Raw genomic sequence first — 25,413 nt, forward strand, 5'->3', positions numbered from 1 at the left:
GGTCTCTGCTCAGGTCTTGATCTCAGGATTGTGAGTTCAAGCCCCGTGTTGGGCTCCAGGCTGGAGCCTACTTGAAAAAAAAAAAAAAAAAGATGATACATTTTATCTTAGGTGTATTTTTGCACAATTAAATAGGTATCTTTTGACAAATGCACGGCCCGCCTGCTCAGAAACTCTAGGAATAACCCTCGGCGTGCACGTAAGTCCGCAATGACTTTCAAAGTGCGATCGCCTCCTTCTGGATTCACACAGTGCTGACAGTTGCTCAGCCTTGTGAACATATTAAAAGCCAGCGAATTGTACACTTTAGGAGGAAAAAAACCCCCAAACACAACATTTGCAGGGACCCCGAGGAACAATAAATAAACAAAATAAAAGCTGTTTGTTTCCCCACCGTGCAGGACGGATTGCTTCCCGTTTTTAGATTTGCCAGCCAAGCACTGGACGGAAGTGCTGTGTTCCGTTGACAAGTCACTTGGGCTCTCAGAGATACCTGGAAATTCTTGTTGGCCGCCCCCCCCCGTGTTTCTTCCAGGTCTTGGGGGGATCTGTGCGGACAGGGGCTGCAAACGCTGTGAGGAGGGCTCTGTGGGGCCGCTGAGGTCAGAGTGTACGAGACTCTGTAGGTCCCGGGAGCTTGCTGGGTTTCCTTCTGTTTGCAGTCGGAAGCTGTTGGAATAAGATGTGATGTGGTTTAGAAGCAGCGTGCGGGAAGGGCTGCGAGGGGGCACAGGTGGACGTCAGCTGCAGGTGCGGGAGTCAGGGAAGGATGGTGGCAGCTACAGAGAAGTGGCTGAGTTTAGAGACGTCGTCCCTAACGAGGGGCGCAGGAAGGGGGGCATTCAGGGGAGACTAGCTGAAGCCTTGGGAGTGCCCACCACAGGAGCTGGAGATCAGCATGCATGGGGTTTCACGCGGGGCTTTTGGGGAGCCCTGGGGATGATGAAATGTACAAAGCTTAAAAGTACTTGGAGAAGCTTTTAATTGTCCGGAGTAGGCGCCCCATGACTTGGTGTGTCCTGTGGGATAGTGATCTCCCCGTCCCAGGAGGTATTAGCAGTATGGCCCAGTGGGTTTTGTGTCAGGACAGCTAAGGAAAGGGGATCCCACGTTGTGGGGGGGGGGGAAGGGGGTTGGTGGGGGGATGTCCCTAAACTTTTTAAATGCTTGATGATAGGAAGTGGGCTTCTCTCCATGCATCACCCACCCCTTTCCAGAATTCCCTTTTCCTATAACTGCTCTGGAAGGGGTCTTAGAGATGCAACTCAGTCCTATTGCAAAGGGGGGAGGGTGGGCGGGGGACACAGCCTAGGATTAGAAAGGCCTGACTGGGTCACCCTGAGGCTGAGCCGAGACAAGGACTAGGTCCTTTGGACCCTGGGACAGGGTCCTCACTGATGCACCTGCTGATATCAAAAGATGCCTTTTTAACCCCTTCCATTAAGTACCAAAGCATCTCACTCTGCATTCCTGATAGGGAAGGGCTGTAATGGGGCAGACCACAGCTTTAGGTGGGGTACCCGAGAAGTCTCAGAGCTGAGATGAATGTCCTGCAGGGAAGGGTGAACCTAGGGGCTTCTGGGCAGGAGGCAGGACGTTGGGGGGAGGGGCGGGCACGAAAGAGGTATTCGGGTGTCCTTGAGGAAAGCGCAGGCAAAACGAAAGAAAACATTTAGTTTTGAAATTTCGAGAGTATTTGCTTGCAAAATGGACCCAGTACTGAGCTCTCATTTAATTGACTTGGCCATCTTCCCCGAGCCCCAACTTACTTAAAAGCGGACTAATATTAGATAGCACTTACCGAGCGTTTAGTGTCCGACGAGCACTGTGCCAAGCCGTTTCCGGAGGTCACTTATCCCGAAATGACCTCTCAGGAGGCGGGCACCAGCATTCCCCCCCTTCACCGATGAAGCCGCTCGGGCTTGGACCGAGGGGAGAGCTCGCCCCAGGCTTCCCAGCTGGGATGTCAACCCTGACACCCTGCCCTTTTCCAGAACTCTGGCCTCCCTTCCGTCGGGTCTCTCCCGGAAGCCCCTGTGATCTGGTACGAATGTGAGAGGATGCCACTGCCTGGCCAGTACAGGGGGCTGACAGGAGACCAGAGGGCTTATGGTGAGGGTCACTTGCCCCTCAGGCCACAGACTGTCCCAGCTGAGTGTCGGGCCACCAAGTCTCCCTGGAGCTTCCCGCCAGCCTCAGGAGCTACCTGGAGGGAGGCAGTAGGTGTTGGCCACTGGGAGCTGCTGTTCCTGGCCACTCCCCTTTCTTCCTCTTCTTTCCCAGGTTGGGAGAATGGAAGGTCATGGGTGTGGGGGAGGGGCAGCAGCTTCAGGGCTCAAGTCTGAGTGTGCCCGTGAAGGTGGGGGTGGGGGCAGCAGGAGGGACACAGGGTGGGACAGTGGGCACAGCCTCCCTCTTGGGCTGAGGTCCTGTCTCCAGGGACACCCGGGTCCCTTTGGGGACGGCTTTCCCCACGTTCCATTCCCTGCGGCTCTGGACACCCCTGTCACCTAATGTCTCGTGCTTCTGTGTCCCTTCTAGGCTGATAAGAAGGACCCCCAGGGCAATGGCACGGTGGCTGGGTTTGAGCTCCTGCTTCAGAAGCAACTGAAGGGGAAGCAGATGCAGAAGGAAATGTCAGAATTCATCCGGGAGAGGTGAGGCCCACGCCCCTCCCAGCTCCCACGGCCACAGGCCGCGCCCCCTGGGCCACTCTGAGCCTGAGGTCGGGGAGCGGCCGGGATGAGCCCTGGCCGCCCAGCCCTGGGCCTGGCTCGCGCCATGGGGAGCATGAGACCCGGGGCACCAGCTGTGACTCTCGGGACAGATCTAACCTGCAGATGTGTTGCTAAGACCTCTGATAGGTTTAAGGTTTAGACCAACATTTTTTATTTTTTAATGGGTAGATATTACCTTACAAGCTGGCCAACCGAATTGTCTTGAGAAGGCCAGAAGTCTGGCAAGAACGGCTCACACAACAATGGGCCAGAGCCAGATGGCAGTGCCCCGGAAAGGGAGCCTGAGGTCTGGTTTGCTGAAGTCTCCACCACTCCCTACTGTCTCCCCACACGGACTGCTTAGCTCCTTGACTTTCCTGTGTGGCCCTCATTGGAAGCACTGTCCCTGTCATAACAAGAAAGGAGAACGTTGTCTTTTAATTCAGCTATGAACCCAAACTGTGTCCCAGACCTGGGCGTCTAGAACCCACTCCCCCATCCCTGCATTCAGGGCGCTCCCTTGAGATGGAAGCATCAGGTGAGGTCATTGTGACCAGTGCAGGGGTTACAATAATGGTTTTGCTGAAGGATGGTTTGTCTGAATGTAAAAGAGGAAGCAAATCCAGCCTGATAGAAACAGGAAAAAGTATAAGGAGAAGAAATTCCTTCTCCACCTTCCCGCCTGTCAGTCCCTCCAGGGTCTGAGACCCTATAAAGTACACACTTACCAGCACACACGTGCACACACGTGCACACACCCCACGTGTGCACACGCACATACACACGACTTGCCACCCGGAGTTTCCAGTGCACACTGGAAATATTTACAGCAAATGGCAACGTATTTAAGAAAGCTTTTTAATGATAACAATAATGTAATAATAACTCTGGCATTTTAAAGCACCTCTTTTCCTTCGGAGGCCTACTTTCTATTTGTATCATCAAATCTCTCTTTTATGAGCCATTAACGCTGGCAGGGAGTGGAGTGGAGTGTGAACACACACACGCTGAAATGTCCCGTGAGCAAATAAATGGCATCTGCCATTACAGAACATGCTGGCCTTCCGTGAACAATGCAGACTTTCCTTGGGAGGCCCTCCTGAGCTGGGAGAGGCGAGAGCTTGCCAAGGCCCTGGCATAGGGCAGTTGGGCAGGGCTTGGAGGGGAAGGCGTGCCTGGCGGGTGTGGTTGGCATCGAGGCAGTTTGGAGGTGTGAAGCTCGGAGAGAGATGTGTTGGCCGTGGGCTGGAGCTTGCATGCCGGCCACCCGCGTCACCCTGGGGAGGACAGAGTGATGGCAAGGGAGTGACAGAGCAGGAGAGAGACTCCACCGGGCCCCGGAGCCCGGCCGGAGGTGGCGGGGAGGGCAGAGCCATGAGAGAGGGAATGTGGCTGTGGTCTCTAGGGGCAAAGCAGAAAATCTTACTCAGAATGATGCCAGGGGGCTCGGTGAGGACCCCCGTTCCACATCACCGCACCTGTGGGCCATCAGCTTCCGAAGCCGCTGGGAGCAGGTGCTGCGGCCCTCGGAGTGTCTCTGGGGCCTCCCCATTTGCCGAGTGACGGGGCTTGGGGCTTCGGAGGGGTGGCCCCGGGTGTCCCAGTGCAGCCCAGAGGAGCAGTCAGGCGGTGAGCGTTGCCTTTGACAACACTCGAACACCACGGGCCAGATAAGAAAGAATGCTCCCGAGAGAGTTGCCTGGAAAGTGTCAAGGGCCCCCCTGTTGGAAGTGAAACCCAAGGCAACTTCCCTCTCTAGGGAAATGGGATCAGCCCCAGCTCTGGGCACTGCCTGGTTTCCATGGAAATACTTGTGCCCTGCAGGCTTGACAGCTGGAGGCACAGGGAGGGGGGAGGGGCACTGGGAGGCAGCAGGGGGGAGGTGGTGCTCCTGCTTCCCAGGGGCTGCCACCACTTAGGAGGGTCTAGGTCCCGGGTTCTGGGGCCTGCAGGGAAGCAGCCCTGGGGTCCCTGTTGGTCCATCATGAGTTACATCATTGATCTGAGGGCCTCCTGTGTGTAGCCCTGGGCTAGGAGCCGTGTGAACAGGAAGCACTTCTTCATGGCCCAGGAGATAGGTGGAAACATCTTTTTTTATAGATGAGGAGACAGAGATTCATAGAAGTTCGTCCAGCCAATGAAGATTTTTTTAAGCACCTGCCGTGTATTGTGTGGATAGACAAGGGCCTTGAACTCTCAGAGCCTGTGGTCTAGTGGGTTCCTGTCTGTGGTCAGTAAGCGCTAGGACTGTAGGTCAGACCCACGGAGGCAGAATGAGGTGGGTGGTTGCCCAGTCTGGCCCTGGAGAGCTGACCTGTTGGGTTTTCTCGTTTTGCAGGATAAAGATCGAAGAGGAATATGCGAAAAACCTAGCTAAGCTCTCTCAGAACTCATTGGCTGCACAGGAGGAAGGGTGAGTGGGGAGGACGGTGATGGGAATGGAGAGGAACCACCAACGGGAAGGGGGGATTTCTTCCTCGTCAATCCCTGATCCCTGCGCGGTCCCGCTGAAATGGGGAAGTTAGCCTAGACCTGGCTCTGAGTGGGCAAATTCCACATTATCTTCTCTCTAGTGGACAAGGGCCTCCCACCCCCTCTGCCCTATTAGCTGGATACTGCCCCCCAGACACTCACCCCAGCACCCCTCTCTCTGAGGGCAGGCTGGTGAGACACAGGGTAGGAGAGGATTCTGGACCCAGGCCCTCATTTAGAATTCTCTCCCGTGAGCCCAAAGCCCAGGCTCCCCTCCCTCTCCAGCTACAGTGGTCCAGACCTCCTTGGGTCGAGCCTGGGCTGAGGGAGGCTCAGCCCCATCCTCCCAACCACAGAGGGGTCCCTAGCGGTGGAAGTCTTAAGGCTTCTCTGCTCATATCTTGACAAAGACTTGCAGCCTGCCCTGGGAATGTAAAATGGTGTTTCCCACCATGGAAAACACTTCCGCAGTGGCTAGGAACACGAACCGGGATTACCATATGAGCCAGCAATTCCGCTTGTAGGTTCAGATCCAGAAGAATTGAAAACAGATATTCAGACAAAATACATGTACCCACATGTTCATAATAGCACGATCCATGATAGCCAAAACGTGCAAACAATCCAGAGGTCCATTAAGGGACGGACAGATGAACAAGTGGTGTCCATGCACGCTGGATATGTGATGGAATATTATTTCACCGTAAGAAGGGAAACAGCCCTGACCCAGGCTGCCATGTGGATGAAGCTTAGAAACGTCCTAAGTGAAAGACGTGGGATGGAAAGAGTGCACGTGATAGGATTTCACTTATGTGAAATGTGCAGATAGGCAAACCCAGGGAGGCAGAATGAGGTGGGTGGTTGCCCGGGGAGCGGGGAATGGAGGGTGACAGCTTCATGGGTTTGGGGTTTCCTTCCTGGGGTGCATATTCATCTGCTTGGGCTCCTGCAACAGAATCCTACAGATCGGGTAGTTTCAACGACACAAATGTAATTTATCCTGGTTCTGGAGGCTGGGAGGTCCAACCCTGCCAGCAGGGTTGGGGGGGAGGGGTCTGGCACGAGCACTCCTCTTGAGTTGCAGGTGGCCGCCTTCTCCCTATGGTCTTCCCTCCCTGTGGAGAGAGAACAGACTCCCTGAAGTCTCATAAGGACATGAATCCTATTGAATCAACCCCTCCCCTTGGACCACATTTGACCTTAATTCCTTAGAGGCCTCATCTCCAAATAACAGCCACACTGGGTGGGGGGCTTAGGGCTTCAACATGTGACTTTGGGGGGACACCACCATTTGAATTTGGGGTGGGGACTTAGGGCTTCAACATGTAACTTTGGGGGAGACACAAACATATGAATTTGGGGTGGGGGCTTTGGGATTCAACATAGGAATTTGAGGGGCCATACTGGGGTAAAGGGCTTAGGGCTTCAACATATGGGTTTGGGAGGACACAAACATATGAATTTGGGGTGGGGGCTTAGGGCTTCAACGTGTGACTTTGGGGAGGACACAAACATGGAATTTGGGGTGGGGGGCTTGAGGGCTTCAGTATATTTGGGGACTACACTGGGGTATGGGGCTTAGGGTTTCAACATGTGACTTTGGGGGGACACAAACATGAATTTGGGGTGCGGGTCTTCAGCATATGGATTTGGGGGCTCCATAATGGGAATACAAGTGTTTAGGACCAGGGTAGAGGTGAGGGTTGCACAGTCTGGTGAATATACCTAGCACCCTTGGATCGCCCTCTTTGAAACAATTAGTTTCACCTAAGGTGGATTTTGCCTCCATCAGGAAGGCGACCGGACTCGGGAGGGGACAGCGGAAGGGCCCCGCGAGGTCTTGCCCCCAGTGCCTACCTCGCTCCGGGGCGGGCTGTGCCGGAACCCCTCCTGCAAGGGGAAGTGAGTCCCGAGGACGGAGGTCGTCCTCTCCTGGGTGGCTGTGGCCATCAGAGGGCCGCCCGCGCGTCTTGAAGCCGTCAGCGGACCGGCTGTGCCAGCCCCGCGTGGCTTTCACTCCGGCCTCTCTGCGTGGACTGACTATGCAGCCGAGAGGCCACCTCCGTGTGGTTTGCTACCGACCCGGTGGGCCAGGGGGCGGCCCCGGCAGGCCCAAGGGGCTCCTCCGCAGAAATGAGCCCACCCCGGTGGCCCCCTTCCACTCCGCACACTGGGCCCCAAGACGGGGGCGGGAAGCGGGGGAGGGTATGGGGGTGCCCCCCTCTGCCCTGGCATGGAGGCTTTCCTGGATGTCCCCCTGCCCTGCAAATGCAATGCTGCTCTGGAGGCTTCCGGCTTCTACCTCCTCGGCCTGGGCCGCTGCCAAGGACACTGCAACCTGCCAGCGGGCTCAGCATATGCTCCCAGCGGCACGCGCCAGGCCTGCGCCGCCACGCCGTGCACACACATGCCCTTACAGACACGGGCCGCGCAGCACACGCCCGCTCGCCTGCATGCACGCCGTGCCCCTGCAACACGGTCATGAACGCATACCCCGCCGTCACGGCTGCAAGCACGCACGCCTCCCAGCGGGGTGTGTGTATGGGGGGTGAACACGTGCGGTCTCCCCCCACAATGTGCAGCGGTGCCGTTTTGCACTGACACCCAGCTTTGGACATGAGCGGGGTGCTGGAGCCCAGAACCCTGGGGCAGTCCGGGAAGATGCTGGTGGGGGAGGGGCGGGCATCGGGCGCTGCGCCCAGGTCCCATTCCACAGGGTCTGTGCGCTGGTTATTTATTCCGTCTTCCGTCTTTCTCGCCTGTGTGGAAAGGAAATGGGATTTGGGCCTTTTCTCGTTGGTAATGGTGACGGTGGCGTGCGTTTCCACTGGGCATGCCTCAGACTGCGTTGCGATGGAAATATATGTCAGGTTTTATTTCTTTCATTAACCTCTCACCAGATGAAAAAAACCTGTCTTCGAGTGAGAGAATCTCTAAATTGCTTTTTTTTTTTCTTCTGAGTTCCAGGGGGCCTGGAATTCTGAGGTTGGGGGGGTGGAGGGCGGAGTTCTGGGCGTTTGCAGCAGTGCCCGCCCACCTGTGAATGCCCAGCCGGGGGGCGGGGCCAGGACCTTGACCAGAGCCTGGCACTGGGCTTCCTCCTTCCCCACAGCCTCCCCCAGGTGACATTCTAAGGCCCCTAAGGCAGTCCTGGGGCAGGAGGTTATGGAACTCGTGCCCTGCTGACAGTCAGCTCAGACTCTGGACCACCCAGGGCCCTTCTGGCTTCCCAGCTCTCCCTTGTAGGCTCGCGGGTAGCTCGGCTGCAGGGACAGACCCTCTCTGTCCGCCTTCTTTCGAGTTCCCATTCCTCCCAGGCCTGCTTTTGCGTGGTGCCCGGCTCTCGCTCTAGGTCTGTGATCCATCTTGACATAATCCATGTGTAGGGCGTCGGGTGAGGGTCGAGAGTTCTCTTTTTTCCCCTGTGGATATACAGTTGTCTCTGCCCATTTGCTAAGACCATCCTCCGTCCCTGCTTGGCCCCTTTGTTACGCGTAACTTGCCTGTATCTGGGTGTCTGTGTCTGGACCCGGTATCCTGTTCTCCTATCTGCGTGACCCCCACGACTGTTCTTCCCCGCTCCTTTCCTTTCCTTTCCCCTCCTTCCTCTCCCCCCCCAACCCACCCATCTGCCAAATCGGGGGAGGGGCCAAGCCCCCCAGCTTCCAGAAGCTCAGGCCCTTGCAAACCAGCTTGGAGCGCCCCATTCCTCACTCCCACTCTCCAGTGAGCTCCCCAGGGATCCCCAGCCAGGACCACCCCAGGAAACCTTTCTCTGCTGCCAGACTCCTAGGAAGAATTGCTCAGTCCTTTCCCATGAGCCAGCGCCACAACCAGACAGGCTGGGACAGTGGCCACAGAGACTCGTTTTGTTTTGTTGGGCGATTCTCAGCTGCCGGTGGCCCCGCTGGAGGCCCCTGCTGCCTTTTTAAATCAGCTTTGCCACCCCACTCACGTTTTATGGATTCTCGGGGGGCAAGTGGCTTTTTGATGAAATGGAGGCACCTGCAGGGTCAGCCTGGGTTTACTGGCTAGGGGAGGAGGTCTGGAGCCAGGACCCATCGGTGTTGCTAGAAGCCCAGCGAGGCTCAAGGGTTCCAAGTAGTGAAGGACACGGGGGTCGCTTGTGAAAGCCTTGGGGATTTCAAGAGATCGCTTCTGTCTGAGACGTCTCCTTGGAGTAGAAAGCGATTAGCTTTCAGGACTCTGTCCTCCTCCGGGAAGGTGTGGGCAGCACCAGAGCTCCCAGCCCAGATTCAGGACTGGCAGGAGCCCCGCCTCTGTGGAGGAGGATGGACGGCCTTCCCTGCTGCGTGGGTGTCTGTGAGAGGCAGCCTGGGGGTCTCTCTGTCTGCTTCCCCTTGGCAGTCTGGCCACTGGAGGCTTATCCGCAGGCAGGGCTGTTGCGGCACCTTCTTTTTTTTTTTTTTTTTAAGATTTTATTTATTTATTTGACAGATAGAAAGAGCCAGAGAGCACAGGCGGGGGCCAGGAGGGGAAAGGGAGAGGGAGAGGGAGAAGCAGGCTCCTGTCTGAGCAGAGAGCCTGGCACAGGACTCCATCCCAGGACCCCAGGACCCCGGGATCACAACCTGAGCCAAAGGCAGACACTGAAACAACTGAGCCACCCAGGTGCCCCTGCGTGGCACCTTCTGTTGGCAGACGGCTTCTCCCTGAAAAGGTGCCTGGCGTTCTTTCTGGATAGACCAACAATCATTTGCACTGTCCATCTATGAGCCAGGGGTGGGCCCCGGGAAGACACAGGGACAGTAACACGCACGTGTCCAGGCCCCCTGCCTGCGGCTGTACCCCATCTTCCTCTTGCCTCTCCCCGGCTTCTCTGAGTTTCCAGAGGTTTCCCCAGCCTCTGCCAGCACCTGCCCCTCAGCTCGGTTTGGGATGGCTCACGTGGAGATCTGCTATCCCCCCCCGGGGGGGGTGCTGAGATCTCTGATCCGGGTCTGATGTTCTCCCTTGTGTTGTAGGTCCCTGGGAGAAGCGTGGGCCCAGGTGAAGAAGAGCCTCGCGGATGAGGCAGAAGTCCATCTCAAGTTCTCTGCCAAGGTAAGGTGGCCCCGAGGCCTCTCTGGGTGGGCCGTGTGCAGCCGTGCGCTGCTGAGGGGCTCGCCGTGGTCTCTCCAGTGTGTCCTGCCGGCCCCTTTCCGTGGTCCATGGTGTAGATTTCTGGTGCGGGGAACCAGAGGCACAAAAGCAACCATCAGCCAGGGTACCCACTGTCCCCAGACAGTAGCATCAGGAGGCATAAATGTCCATCAGCATCTCGGAGAGTCGTAAAAGTTTGATAGGGGTTAGTCGTTATAAGTACTCATTGCCTTTGTTTTTAATATAATTTGCTTAGTGTAGACCATTGCATTTTTAATGCTGGTCATCTTTAACAACCAGCTCAGAAAATTCCTCCAAGTTTAGTGTTCAGCTCTGTGAGGTGAGGGTGGGTACCCCTCAGTCCCTCAGGGGACCCTCACTCTCCTTTGCTGGGCATGTTCTGTTTCTTCATTCTGTCAGGAGAGACTAGACTGTGCCCCAGGGAGAATCTGCTGGTTTCGTTTGTGACCTTGAGGACAGTGGGGTTTCTGTCCTGTTCACTCTGCATCGCCAAATTCCATCTCAGGCTCTCATCTACTCTTAAGGGGAGAAAATAAACCCAGTGTCTAAAGGAAATAATTCATACTAACGTGTGAATGACTGGTGGGGCGACCACGAGCATGGTTGCCTTTTAAAGGAAGAGAGACCCCTTGAGGGTAGCACCATTCTCAGGGACCTTTGTCTCCTGGGGTCCACGCTTATCCCACTGTCCCCAGTCAGACACAGCAGCCCGACAAGGTGCTCGGGCAAAGCCTTAAACTCTGAGACCCCGTTTTTAAATTGGAGGACACACTGCCTCCTTTATTACCATAGGAAGGTAGCATCTCCCAAAAGCGGCTGGCTTTGTACACATCTCACCACCCTGCCCGGTGATGGTCCCCCTGCACAGAGAGGGCACAATGAAGGGCTCACACGATTGGGACCCACAAAGGGGCTTTACAAAGATCTGGGGAGTGAGGAAAAAACAGTGCTGTTAGAAGCTCCCCACTTTGGAAGGATGTTAGCTCCCTGAGATTGGGTTGACTCATGACTCAGCCGTGAGTGAGACTTTCTGGGCTCACAGTGGCACCCTAACCCGGCCATGGAGCCCTTGGCGGGACATTTTTACCAGTCGAGCGAGGCATCTTTTTTCCTGCCTTGCACAAAGCAGTTATTTTCAAGCCGCCGATCTGGAAGTGTTCCCTTCAGGCCTCCCTTCTCGTGTCCCAACCCCAGGGGGGTCTCCGCTGCTGGGGGAGATGGCCCGGGGAGGCTGCCTGTGTGCGGGAGAGCTGAATCCAGCCTCGGCAAGGTTACCTGCTGGGTCCCCAGGAACCCCGGTGCACCCGGTGTTCATCAGCAGGACGCTCCGGTCTTGACTGTTTCCACAGTGCTCAGCAGGTGACAAAATGCTCTCCAGCTCAGATCCCAGCGGGGAGTGGCTTCATCCCACAGGGTGTCCGTCGTGAATAGTGGATTCTGAGGTGACCCACACTTTTGCCTGATGTAGCTGCAAATCAGGGCCTCCCACAACACCCTCCGCACGTTTGATAATTTGCCGAATGGCCCCCGGAACTCGGGGAGACCTATACTTAGGTTACCGGTTTATTCTGTATTAAAGGACATCATGAAGGATACAGATGAACAGCCAGGTGAAGGGGTGCGCAGGGCGAGGTCTGGAAGAGCCCTGAGCTTAGGAGCTTCTGTCCCCATGAACTTGGGATGCTCACCAACCTCAAAGCTCTCCAAACCTGATGATTTATAGATTTTTGTAGAATTCTTATCCCGTGGGGATAATTGCTTGTTAACTCCACCTCCGGGTCCCCTTCCCTCCCCAGGGGTTGGAGGAGGGGTGGGAAGTTTGAAGCTTCTAATCGTGGCTTGGACTCTCCGGTGACCCAGCTCCCATCCCGAAGCTCTCCGGGAGACACCAAGGTCACTTCATTAGAACGAACGATGCTTCTCTCATCCAGGAAAAGCCAAGGGATTTAGGAGTTCTGTCTCAGAGACCAGGGTCAGAGACCAGATACTAGCACAAAAGATGCCCCTCGCCCCGCAACCGCTCAGGAAAGTTATAGTGCTTGCAGGAGTTCTATCCGGGAGCCGGGAACAAAGGCCAAAATACATGTTTGTTGTATCAGGGTATCCCAGTGGGTAAGCGTTCTAGAAGGTTCTGTGCAGGGAATCACTCCTTGGCCTTGGTTTTATCCACCATCTTGCCAGTCAGCATCTGCATTTCACAAATGAGGGGGGACAGAGAGGCTCCATCGAGGCTCGTGGTTACACAGCCTCCAGCTCTGCTCCAGGGGAAGGAAAGGGCGAGACTTAGTCAATCAGCCACTTGCCCCCCCAGACCTTCTCTCTGGGCAGACCAGTGGCATTTAAGGCACAGGGGACTTCAACATGCTGCTGATGGGGGGTGGGGGTGGGGGGGACTTGGGACCAGTGTTCATGGAAAACCAGATGTCCGATGAGACGTCTGCTGCCCCCAGCCTGTCTGTCAGTGTTGGTGGCCTTAAGGAACCAGATAGCAGCCCTGTGGGAGGACAGTGGTTCCTTGAATGCAAAGGGGCTCCGAGGGTTTATTCCTCGTAGGGCTCCAATATGCCCGAAACCCATTTTAGCATCTGCTTCCAGAGGGCTCGCTGAAATTCCGCTCCGAATGTTCCGTGTTGGGGGCGGGGGCGGGGGGTGAGCACTCTTTAAGAGATGCAATTTCGTCAGGGCCGTCTTTCAGGCTGTGCTCGTCTCCTCGTTCCAGCCACCGATCCTGGCAACAAAGCTCTTAACGAAACAAGATTGCCGTATACAAAGGAAGTAATACCTGGCTTCAGCCGAAGAAGGGAAAATGGGAAAATTCTTTCTGATGGGAGAGAAGTCTAATCCGGCAGGAGAGACCATGCATGCAGACGGGACATTTTAGGGGGACAGTGGGATCAAGAGACATTGGGTTCTATGTTGGGGCTTTCCCTAACAAGCTTTGGGACCTGGGGCGAGTCTTAGCATCTCTTGGCTTCCCTTTTTTTTTTTTTTCATGTGTGAAATGAAGAGTTTGGACCAGATCAGTGGCTTGAAGATTACTCAGCCGGGACCCCCAGTCACACATTTTCCACGGGCAGCCAGAACATGCAGGTGCCCATGCCCAGATAGCCACATACAGATACGCACACACGTGCATCGCCAAGACAGATGCTTCCCGAAGCTGCCCTTGTCCTTCTGCCTAAAATGCACTCTGATGCTCTCTTTCTAATCCAAAAGCTGGTCCTGACCCTACACTCCCTGCTAAGCGGATTTCACAACTCTCAGGCCAGCTCAGGAGGTCACGAGGGCAAGGGTCCAGGAAGGCCTTCTGGCCCTGAGCAGACTAAGGTGCTCAGACATGAAGAACAAGTAGGGACAGACACCCAGCCAGCGTTAAAGAAACAGTTAGTCTTTTGAAAGCACACTTAAAAATATAGGAGAATCCGTGGGTTTCTGTTTATGGGATGGCGTGCCTGTGACCACAAGTAGCATTACGTTTCCAGAAAGTCGGTTGGAATCTGGGGGGACACATTTTGGTGTATTGGCAGGTTCTGGGGCCCTTCCCCAGACCACAGGACCTGGGGCTGGGACCCAGGAATCCTGAATGTTGAAAAGACCCTCTGGGTAGCTCTTGGGCACACGGAATTCTGGAAATCAGTTCATTTCCTAGGCCCTTGGAAAATGACCCCCGAGTTACTGAATCAACAGGCTGAGTTCGCCCTCATCAGTCCCCCACCCCCCCCAAAAAAAAATCGGGAGCAGGTTTCCACGGCAACTACGTGAAGCCTCTTCTCTGTTCTCTGCCAATACCTGATCTATATGGGAAAGTGACCTGCGAGTTCTGGGCAGCTCCCAATGTGTAATGTCCCGCAGGCTGCCAGCAGGTGGGGCTATCTTCCTAGGCAAGGTCACTTCTGGGGGCTCAGAAAAATGAGGCATTTACATGGGGGGCATGGTGTTTGGTTGGCTTGTGCTCTTTTAGCCTTTGAAGGTCATCAACAAAGGCGTCCACTTCTCTCCCAGGCATCGGGCACTGAAGACTGTGTCATTCTCCCAGGTAGTAAAGGGGCACCCGCCCCGCGCCAGCTCCGACCGGACGCTATGGACATAGCGGGACAAAGCCCGCAGGTCTCTGCCCTCTCGGAACTCACAGTCACGTGTATTTGGTGGTCTAGGGCTACAAACACGGAAGTCCTGGGGGCTCTGGAGAAAAAGGGAACGGGGCAAGAGTCTGGTGAGGAGGAAGAAAGAGAAGTCGTAGAACCCGTGTTGGGAGGCCCCGTGTTCAGGGAGGTTCAGCGGAGCTTCCCAGAGGTGCTTCACGGACAGGTGCAGGGCGAGGGAGCCTGGACAGCTGTAAGAGGGTCGTAGGAGGCCAAGTCGGGGGCCTCCGGGAGGCTGAGCCGAGGCACTCTAGGAATCTGAGCCGAGGTACTCTGGAAGTCTGAGTCAGAGGGCTCTGGGATGCTGAGTCGGGGGCTCCGGGGGGTGAGTCGGGGGCTCCGGGGGGTTCGTTGGGGGGTTCTGGGAGGCTGAGTCTGAGAGCCCATCAGCTGGGCTCTGGGCTGCTCCCCCGGCTCTGACTGCAGCAGGTCCACACTGATCTGTAAAAGCTCTCCTTGCGAAGGGAGTGGAGTAGGGAGAGGAGAAAGTGCTTGAGAAACCAGCCCCTCTCTGGCTCTCAGGAGTAGGAGGCCGGCTCCCTCTGGCTAGAGGGAAGGTACACCTGTCTCCATGTGGGCTGGAGAAGTAAGTTCCTCCCAGCCTTGGGCGGGGTTCCCACCACGGCTTCCTCGAGCTCTGAGCCGTGTCCAGTCCGGCCTTGTCGCCTCGGGCACCTGGCCCATAGCAGACATTGAGCAAACAGAACTGACCCGAGCTCATCTCATTCAATGGCCCTCACGTGGCAGTCACTGTGTTCCGTGCTTGGGGATGAGGAGATGGTGGCTTGGTTTCTGCCCCCGGAAAAATCCCAGTTTGGAAAGTCAGCAGCGTCCGCTCAGGACCCGAGAAAAGTCCCATGAGAAGCCGTGGGTGCCCGGAGGGGCAGGAGGCCGCCGGCAAAGGGCTCGGAAAGGCTTGGACACCAAGCCCTCGGTCCGTTGGTGTGCATGCTGCGGTCTAGCCAGCGAAGGCGACCCCCCAACCCGAGACCTGATGTGTGGCTCCTTGCATCTTTCCTCCTGCACCGCTGATGCCCTGGGGTCCTGAGCGTGTCCCCCCCGCCCCCCACTGTCCTCAACAGCTGCACAGCGAGGTGGAGAAACCCCTGATGAACTTCCGAGAGAATTTTAAGAAGGACATGAAGAAGTGTGACCACCACATCGCCGACCTCCGCAAGCAGCTGGCCAGCCGCTATGCCGCGGTGGAGAAGGTGGGGGCCTGGGGGGGCCGGGCCTGCCGGCAGAGGCCTTTGTCCCCGGGTGGTGGGATGAGGGTGGGAATGGGGGGGCGTGATAGCCTCCAGCTTCCGAGCGGGGTGCGGGACAGGGGGCGCATCCAGCCCCTGCCCGATGCGGCCACGGAAGGGCCCCCCTGGCCCCAGAATGGGGTGGCAGGTGCCGTCATCCGCTCGGCACTGCCGGGGAAAAATGTCCACGCACACGGGGAGAAGAGAGGACCCTTCTCCAGCAAAGGGGAGGCCGGGCCGCGGAATGCTCTGGGCCGTCCTGGCCTGGAGCCCCGTGAGCAGCTTCCTTGTGTCGTCGGACCCCAGGCCCGGAAGGCCCTCACGGAGCGGCAGAGAGACCTGGAGATGAAGACCCAGCAGCTGGAGATCAAGCTGAGCAACAAGACGGAGGAGGACATCAAGAAGGCTCGGAGGAAGTCCACGCAGGCTGGTGAGTGTGGCCGCGGGCGCCCCGCCTCTCCGCCCCTCCCCCGGGGCCTCGGAGGCGCAGGAAGGGGGGGGGCTGGCAGGTGGGGTGCCCGAGAAGGTGCGTCCCAGGACCAGGCTGGGGTGGGGGGCTGCGGCGCTGTGTCCAGGCCCTCCTGGTGTCGGGGAGGTGGAGAAACTCCTCCCCGTGCCCAGAACTCAGGCCGCCTGTCCACCCCGCGGTGCCATGTCCCCAGCGAGTGAGGCTCCAGGGCTGGCCCATGGTGATCAGGGGGACCCCTGCCCCCACCACAGAGGCTGACATTTTGTCCCGCAAAAGAACCGGATTTCAGAGTCTCCTGCAAAGATTTCCCCCCAGTGAGTCGGTTTCTGCTTCCACCTTGTGGTAAAAATTAGCCGATGCACAAGGAGGGGGAGGACGGCCCGTTAGAACCAGTTAAAAAAAAAAAAGAAAGAAAGAAAGACTTAGTCCGTATTTCTTCAGTAGAACCAGTTAAAAAAAAAAAAACAAAGAAAGATTTAGTCCATATTTCTTCAGAACGTCCAAGTTGAAGGTCACGCCAGGACAATGCTGTTTATGGCTTTCTGGGATTAAAGCGCGTGCTGTCGTTAGGGTTTGATCAAATGGTCTCCCTTCTCACCTGAGTTTCTGGTGATCTGGCACAGTTAAACTCATTACAGGACGGAGCAGCCGCCGTCTGGACAGGACGACACGGTGGTGTAGAAATAGTCACAGAGCGGTGTAGTGTAGACACGACATTTGATGGACAAAGATCTTAACCTGGTGGCGATAACCGGATCTAGAAATAGAAGGTGTAATATGCTTAACCGGGGATTAGGAAGGCAAACCCGGGACAGGGAGAGCCTATTTTAATTCGTTCAACTTATTTCATTATTTTAAAAATAAAATTAGGTCGCCGCTTGGCCAAAAAAAAAAAAAAATGTAACCAGCACCTAATATAAAATCTTTTCCACTAGAGGATAAGCGCCATCAACACTTCCTTGTGTCTGAATTCTTAAAAACGTTTTCTTAATGGGGCGCCTGGGTGGCTCAGTGGGTTAAAGCCTCTGCCTTTGGCTCGGGTCATGATCCCAGGGTCCTGGGATTGAGCCCCACATCGGGCTCTCTGCTCAGCAGGGAGCCTACTTCCTCTCTCTGCCTGCTTCTCTGCCTACTTGTGATCTTTGTCTGTCAAATAAATAAATAAAATCTTTTTAAAAAAAAGTTTTCTTAATATTTAAATGTAGACTCATTAGATTAGCTTCTTGAGAAGTCTATGTCCCGAACTTGCATTTTTACCGATGTAGCTTTGAGATAGTTCTGTCACTTGTATGTTTATTTACCCATCCGATCCCGTATGTCAGACTTTCTCAGTGGTCGAATGATGTTCTCGTGCGCTGAGATCAGACCCCCAATTTTTTTTTTCCATGATTCCCCTGATGGACTCTTCTAGGACTTTGAGATGGTCGGTGGGTGTTCAACGATGTCGTCACTGTAGCTGCGTGTCTGTCTCAGTCTGCGGAGTTAGAGAGCGTGGATGTGAGTTTCCAGGTCAGGGCACTGGGTTCGTTTACGTGGCGGGTTCCAGACTGCTCTTTGGAGAGGTGTGTCCACCCCTAAGCTCTGGTCCGCACTGCGTGAGACCACACTCCGCCATCCTAGCTGTCTGGTGAGAACCACTATTTTGTTGGCGATGTACGTTCCTTTTTGAGTGAATTTGAGCTTTTCGAAAATCGACTTCTCTGTGTCATCTGTGACTTTTTTCTGTGAACCGAACCAATGAACTCCCGTCCTCTCCCGTGTTTCTTTTATTCTGACGGATGGATTGGCAACAATGAATGATAGGTCAGGAAAATTAACCTCCTGTGGTTTGAATTGCAAATATTTTTCCAAGGTTGCCATTTATCATATATTTTTTTTCTTTATATTTCTTTCTTTTCTCTCTGCCACCGCCCCACCCCAACCCCACCCCGGCTTGTTTTCTTCTCGAAATTTTTGGTAGAACAGTCTTTTCCTCTTCTTATAAGTTCTGGGTCTTGTGATTTAGAAAGAACTTTTTCAATATATATGTATTTCCGATCGCGTTTTTTCTTTGGCTCCAGATTTAAGAAGTAAATACATGCATATTTGAGCCACCAGGTGTTTCTTTGAACTCACACCACTGCTTTTGGCCTTGGTCCTCGAGTTTTGATTTTTTTTTGTGTTTTCATTTCTCTCATACCCTAGGTATTTTGCTGTCCTTCTCGTAGTCTCGGTAATTAGCTTTTTGTTTTCATTTCTCTCTCATTCTACATAATCTCGCTCTTTGCACTTTCTAGTCCATTTCCGCCAATTTCAGAAGAATGTTACATTTCCGCCAGCCAGGACCCTGCCTAGCAGTAGAGGTTTCTGGTCTTGTTCTTTGTGTCTCGGGTTGTTGTGGGTTAATCAGATAATACGGTGTCTCAGCTCTACAGTTAGGAGTGACGCTATGACAGAAGTGACCCATCCTTGTCCTTGGATCTCACTGTGAAAAATTCTACCTTTCCAAAACCATTTCTTCGTGCCGGGTGCCGGGTCCTCTGCCTCAGGGCGTCCACATCCAAGCCCCCAGTCTTCCAGCGGGGGGCGGGGATTGTTTCTGTCCCCTTCACAGATGGTGACAGCCCTGGAGCTCTGGGGCCCAGAATCCCACCATCTCTTCTTCCAAAGACACTGCTTGTCCCCATGTTGCTGGATGGCCCGTCCCACGGAAGACGCTGCCTCTTTTTCCCTGACTCTGTCCCTCCCTTTCCTCTCCTCCGTCCTCTTTCCCGAAGCCTCTGGAAGGGCACACCTCTGGGTCCTCGCGGGGCTGGATTGCATTTTGTCATCATTGCCATCACTGTAGCTCATGTTACTCTTGTGCCAACTCTGCCGGCGTCCGTTGCAAACACTAGACATGTAACGACTTCTTAATCTTCCCGTCACTCCGTGATCATACCGTTGCTCTCCCATTTTGTAGGTGGTAAGCCTGAGGCACACAGGCAGGTTAACTGACTTGTCCACGATCGCACAGCTACCAGACAGTGGAGCTGGTAGGACAGCCCGGATATTCCGGATCCAGAAGCCGCGACCCTAATTCCTTCTGTTCCGAAGGATACCCTCGGGCTGGCTTCGTAGACAGAAGACACCATCTCCTACAGCTACCCGATTTCAAAGCACGTTCTCAAGATCAGGGTCGACGAAGAGGGCAGTGGGGGTTTGAGTATTGTAGGTTTGTAGAGGGACGTGCTGACCTCTCCCCGCCGCCTTTGGTCAGGCCCAGGCTCACGGGCTCCTGGTGGGAATGTGTTTGCAGTGAAGTATGTACTCTCTTCTCTCCAAGTCAGTCCTTCTTGAGGTCAGGGACCCATTCACTGGTGATGGATCAGGACCCCTTGGTTGGGTTCTGTTCCTCAGGCTCATCTCCCAGCTAGCGGGGTGGTTCAGTGGAGGGGGCCGCTGAGCTGGGCCCTGGGTCACATGGACGTGCATCTCCCCGATTTCTTTCACTTCCATTTCAGGATACACATGAGCCCCAAGGGATGTGGTTAGAGGTATAACTTTGAATCCGCTGCAGTTACTAGGTTTAGAGCGAATAGGTTAGTTTGGGGCTGGCTCCCGAGTTTTGCCCATTGAGAACACAGACTGTGATTCCTCCCCGTCTCTGGAACCCTGTGACAATCAGAAAACCAAGGTTCTTGGGGCTGGCGCGCGGCGGTCACGCTTGCACCTGTTGTACGGTTCGTTTCCTTCCTAATTGTAAGATGTTTCACGTGTACCTGCCCTTCCAGAAAATAGCGGACAAGCCTTCAAGACTGAAGAGTTCAGTGGGTTTCACATCTCTCTTTTGTGAAATTAAATGTGATGGGAAGAGCTTACTCCCTCCCACCCATCCCCTGTCGCCCAAAGTGCCCACTGTCCCGGGCTTGGCGCGTAGCGTACCTGTGTGTGTGTGAGTGAGCCGCAGACCGTCAAACACATTATTTTGTGTTTTGGAATTACGTTCCGGCACGCGTACGCACACACGTGCAACTTCCAGACTCTTCTTTAACTCTTAACTCCTTCTAAGTTGCTTATAACACGTTTTAACCGAGGACTCTCCAGTGTCAAATGAAAGTGCCATCTTTAGAGAGGGAAGGATTTCTTGGGTTCATGGTAGGATTGGGGGGTTCCTAGGAGCACCCCCCCCACACACACACACATACTGAGAAACCTTCATCCTGAATTCTTGGTATCTGGGGTCAAGCTCAGATGAACACTCATGGTACAGGGGTTTCCCCCTTCCTCCACTTCCCAGTGGCCTCTGCGACCCAGGGAGAGGAGAAGGCATGGGGCACGGATGGGGCAGGGCAGCCATGGTGAGGACAGGACGGAGTGTGATGGTGGCTAATGGTCTTTTCCAGGGGATGACCTCATGCGCTGCGTGGACCTCTACAACCAAGCCCAGTCCAAGTGGTTTGAAGAGATGGTGACCACCACGTTGGTGAGTGAGCAGAGATGTGAGAGCTTGTCAGCGTGGGGCTGGTGCTCCGGATGCCCTGGGGGGATGCTGGCGGGCATGTGCGGGATGGGGCGGAGGCAGCCACAGAGATGCCCATTAGATCTCTCCACCACTGAGGTCAAGACCTTGACTCTGGGCCGGTCTGTGGATTCAGATCCTGCTTTCACACTTCTAGCTGTGTGAACACAGGCAGGGGTTGGGTCTTACTACTGTTCTTGGGCTATCCCCGGAGGGATCAGGGTCAACCAAGGATGCCTTCAGCCAAACATACGGTGGAGCCTTTAGGACAAATAGTCAAGTTATAGGAAAAGTTATAGGAAAAGCGCCCACATCTTGCACCCCGAAAGTGGTCACTTGGCCAGCAGGGGACAAGTTACAGGAAAAGTATCCACCCCCGGCAGGGTTGCCCGTCCTAGACAGAGGACACATATGGAGTGAGGTTGGGATAGCTGTTTAGAAGGAAAGGGAGTGGAGGCCTCTGATCAAGGAGTACAGGGAATAGGCATCAGACTCCGTTTTTTGTCTTTCTGAGTATTTTTTTAAAGATGTATTTATTTTAGAGAGAGAGAGAGAGCGCGGTGGGGAGAGGCAGTTGGGCGGGGGGGATCTCAAGCAGACTCCACCCTGAGTGCAGAGCCCAACCTGGGGCTCAATCCCACGACCCTGAGATCTAGACCTGAGCCGAAACCAGGAGTCAGAACTGACTGGGCAGCGCCCCCCCTGCTCCGGGCGCCTCCCGAGTATTTCTTATGAAGAAACAGCATCTCGTCCTCAGTGAGCTCCCATTGGGCTGGACGACGAAGTGTGCTTGGCACTTGGGCCAAGTCCACTGCATCGTCCACTGCCCAAAGCCAGCCTCGTCCATCGAGCACAGGATAGACTAACTCTCTGCATGCCCAGGTGTCCGCCCCCCAGAGCAGATGAGAGGCCTCCCCCAGGGACCATGACCTAGTCTTCCTCCTGGTTAATCTCCTAATTAAGCCCCCCGCTTTACCCTTCTTCCCAGTTAATCACCTGGGCAGTGACCTACTTGTGCACAGAATAGCAGCCTGATCCCCTAAATTCCAAAGACGCAGAACCATCTAGAAACCGAAGGACAAACCCTCTCTCTTCCATTTGACCATGGCCATCTGACTTCTCACCCACCTGCCTCCCCCACCCCCACGTCCCCGGCCTGGTTTCTAGTCTGCACTTGAACTGGACAGAGGAGAGGAGGCAGAGGCCCAGGGACAAAGCCCCAAGAGTCCGAGGCACAGAATCTCTACATGTGACTCGTGTCCAAACTGACAGGGACCCGGGGCCAGGGCTGCCCTGCGGCAGAATCCAGACCCTGGTTCGAACCCTGCTCCTCCCATAATGCCCTGGGCTTTGGGCCAGGGATGTCAGATACGAGCCTCTCTTAAAATGACCGAGGGCAGTTAAGTAATGCACGCGAAGCTCTTAGCAACCCCCGCGTCCCGCAGAGCAGGAGTCGGGAAACCGCAGCTGCTGCATCTCCCCTCCCCCAGCCTCTCCCCTGCCTCTTTTCCCTGCCCCCTGCCCCCTGGATGCTGGGTGAGTTTAGCCTCCAAGGGTCCCCTGGGACCTGTTCGAAGCAGGCGGTGACTTGTGCTGTGTGGCTGGGACCTGTGCCGGGGGAGGGTCCCCCACACTGTGGGCTCAGGCTCAGAGGTGTGTCCGGTCTCTCCCCTCCCCGCCACGCTGGGCAGGAGCTGGAGCGGCTGGAGGTGGAGAGGGTGGAGATGATCCGGCAGCACCTGTGTCAGTACACACAGCTGAGGCACGAGACGGACATGTTCAACCAAAGTGTGAGTTGCCTGCCCAGGGCCGAGACCAGCAGGACCCCCGCGGGAGGGGGCGGGGGAGGGGCGCCGGGCGGCAGCTGGCTGAGCAGCCCCTCCGAATGCCTCTGTCTTGATGGTGGGGGGGTGGCAGGTGCATGGGCCCGTGGGATGGGCTCACAGACTGTCCTGGGTACCCGCGCGGGTCCGTCCCACATGCCAGCTGTCAGCCCAAGGGCAGAGAAGGTTGTGACTATTAAAAGAGCTGAGACCTTATCGCCTCCCCTGGCAAATTTCTTGCCTAAAAATAAATAAATAATCCAGAAATGTTCAAATTCCCTGAAGCTAAGGTTCCATCGGCCCTGTTCTGGGATGTTAAGGTGGGGACAGGTGGAGGGGGTGGTCCCGGGCCTGGAGCCCTGGGGCCCCCTGCCCCGTCATGCAGGCCTGCGGGCTCGCCGCACAGTGCAGTGAGCAAGACGCAGCGTGGGGACGGGAGCCCCGGGGTTCTCCGCTCTCACACCCCCGTGCACCGCCGAACCTTGCAGGAGCCTTTGTTGTCCCCGGCACGGCTGCCGGCTCTGACCGTGTCCCCTTCTCCGTCCCTTGCAGACAGTTGAGCCTGTGGACCAGCTGCTTCAAAAAGTGGACCCAGCCAAAGACAGGGAGCTGTGGGTCCGAGAGCACAAGACAGGCAACATCCGCCCCGTGGACATGGAGATTTAGACGGGCACGCATGGCCCCGGGGGGTCCTGCCGAGGAGAGGGGCTGGGGGTCCCATGGAGAGGAGGTGGCCGCGCCCGCCACGGGGCCCGCTGCCGAGTGCACCTGCCCTCCCACCCACTGTCCTGGTCCTGGTCCTGGTCTGCCGAGCCGGGGTGATTCCAGAAGGGAGGCCCTGCTGGGAGCGGCCAGTACGCCCGGGCCGAGAAGACAGATCCACAGCCCCGCCCTTGTCCCCAAGGCGGAAGCCCCCCGACTCCTGTGCTATGTTTGCTGCTCCAGGGACACACTGAGGCTGGAGCTTGGTGGCCCCTGCCGAGCCCCGCAGGGGTCACCTCCCCACCCAGAGCCAGCCGCGTCACCCGTGTATGCCCCTGGAAGCCCCGAGGCCCTCTGTCTAGCTGGTCCCCCGTGTCCTGGGCTTTGGATGGTCCTGGGGGAAAGGTCCCTGTCTCCAACCAAGTATCAGGATCAGGATTGTCGCTCGAAGGCACCGCTCAGCTCAGCAGCCCCCCACACCCAGAATTCTTTGCAGCCCAGCCCAGCCTCTTTTATTTTTTTTCCTGTCACGTTCTGGGAGCCCACATCCTGGCTCTTGGCCCCTTTTCCATCAACCGGGGTCTTGGGAATAAGGCCTGGCTCCTCTCTGCGCAGACGGACCCTGCCTGGAGAGGTCGGGATGGCACTACCTCATTCAGCACAAGTCAGAGTGTTGAGTCATGTCTCACGCTAGGTCAGGCGTCTTCTGTCAAGTCTCCGGGCTGGAAACCCCATTCCATCCCACCCTTCACTGCTTCCTCAGGGAGGCTCCCTCTGCCCACCCCTGCCCCCTCCCAGGCTCCTCACAGGGCTGGCTCAGTCCCCAGTGGGAGACGGGTTGGGATGGCTCTTGGCCACCCCCGCCCATCCCCCGCAGAGAGCTCCACCTGTCTGTGTTTGGGGCAGGGGGGGGTCCCCATGTGGCTTTCTCTCCCTGGTGGGCATTGCATAGGGAGGGCAGACTCTTGTGGTCTCAGCGGGGTGTCCCCTTCCAACCAGTGTCCTGCCACCCCAGCCTCATCTTGTCCTGCACGTTCCAGAGCCCCGCACGGAGCCCTGCTTGGTGCTGGTACCACCTTCCCCTTTCCCCACCTCCTAATTCCTGGGAAACCCGGGTCTGGGCCTGACACGAGAAGCATTCAGGACACCGCTCATCAGTCCCTCCCTTTATAGAAACACAGCAAACCCTGCTCTCCATCGTGTCGAACCCTGAGAATCCACACCAAGGGACCAGAAGAAGTAGTGACACCCCAGTCCCTGCCCACACCTCACACCCCGAAGGTGGTCACTTGGCCAGCAGGGGACAGATTCTAGCCCAGAACCCACGCCCTGAGAACCCATCCTTCTTCACTCGCTTTTCCCCTTGATGACTTCGGACGTCCAGCACCCATACGCCCCCTATAAGGGCACGGTCCTAAGAGCACAACTTCCGGGCCCCTTGGTCTTCGTGCCAAGAATTGACAATTCACTCATCTTGAGTCTTTCGGCACCTCTTTTGCTGAGACAGAATTAGGCTCTTGCGGTTTAGAAAGATGCCCAGTGTCCTAGAGTAAGCCACACTTTGTCTCTTGCCCTGTTGAACCATCCCAACCAAGAAGGTCAGTGTGGAGGTTGGATCTGTCCCTGGCAGGGAGGACCGCTCCTTCGGGATTGGGGCTTAGGCCATGACACCAGCAACCGATTTTAGGATATTATGTCTTGGTTTGTCTATGAAAAATGGGTGCTGGTAGGAATTGCCTTGCCGAGTGGACTAATTTGTGGGTGATTTTCAAATGTTCAAAGCCAATAGCCTTGTTACTAACATAGATATTTTGAGTGTGATACGGCTCATTGGTTTTTTTTTTCTCCTTCCCTGGCAAGGATTCCCGAGTCTTCTGGTCCTCCCTGAGACAGGGGGCGGGGGGCTTTCTTGCCTCTCCAGGGGAACCTGAATTGGCCGGTATGGGTTTTCTGAAGTCGTTCTTCCCCCCCTCCTTCACCCCCTTCTCAGCCCGAGCTCATTAGCCTCCTCATATTATTTTCTTTTTTCTCTGTGCTCCTTCCTTCATCAAAGAGCTTAGTGAGTTCCGGGTCCAACACAGGGCAGGGGAAAGCCCAGCATCTCTCCTTTTGGCATAGACGTATGTTTTCTCCAGGAGTCTGGCAGGTCAGTAACCTTGACCTTCATGTATGAGCGCTCTTTGCAAAATTGCGGTTTCTAGGGATTCTCTCCATTGGGCTGGTAGACCTGCATTCGT

At 55.7% G+C, this 25,413-nt stretch overlaps 1 protein-coding gene across 1 annotated transcript in view; it reads left to right on the plus strand.

Moving 5' to 3' along the window:
* GAS7 (growth arrest specific 7) overlaps positions 1–24,996 on the plus strand; it is a gene marked incomplete at its 5' end in the record, with an annotated part of 193,026 nt that extends 168,030 nt beyond the window's left edge. Inside the window, 8 exons of the mRNA XM_080827220.1 lie at positions 2,542–2,657; positions 5,056–5,130; positions 10,175–10,253; positions 15,538–15,666; positions 16,009–16,132; positions 20,536–20,615; positions 22,343–22,441; positions 23,027–24,996. Coding sequence (XP_080683346.1) covers positions 2,542–2,657; positions 5,056–5,130; positions 10,175–10,253; positions 15,538–15,666; positions 16,009–16,132; positions 20,536–20,615; positions 22,343–22,441; positions 23,027–23,140 — 816 coding nt within the window. The 3' untranslated portion in view covers positions 23,141–24,996. The remainder of the gene's footprint in view (positions 1–2,541; positions 2,658–5,055; positions 5,131–10,174; positions 10,254–15,537; positions 15,667–16,008; positions 16,133–20,535; positions 20,616–22,342; positions 22,442–23,026) is intronic.
* Between the last annotated feature and the right edge of the window lie 417 nt (positions 24,997–25,413).

This window comes from Martes martes (assembly GCF_963455335.1).
Source record: "Martes martes genome assembly, chromosome: 16".
In the NCBI taxonomy this organism is placed as follows: domain Eukaryota; kingdom Metazoa; phylum Chordata; class Mammalia; order Carnivora; family Mustelidae; genus Martes; species Martes martes.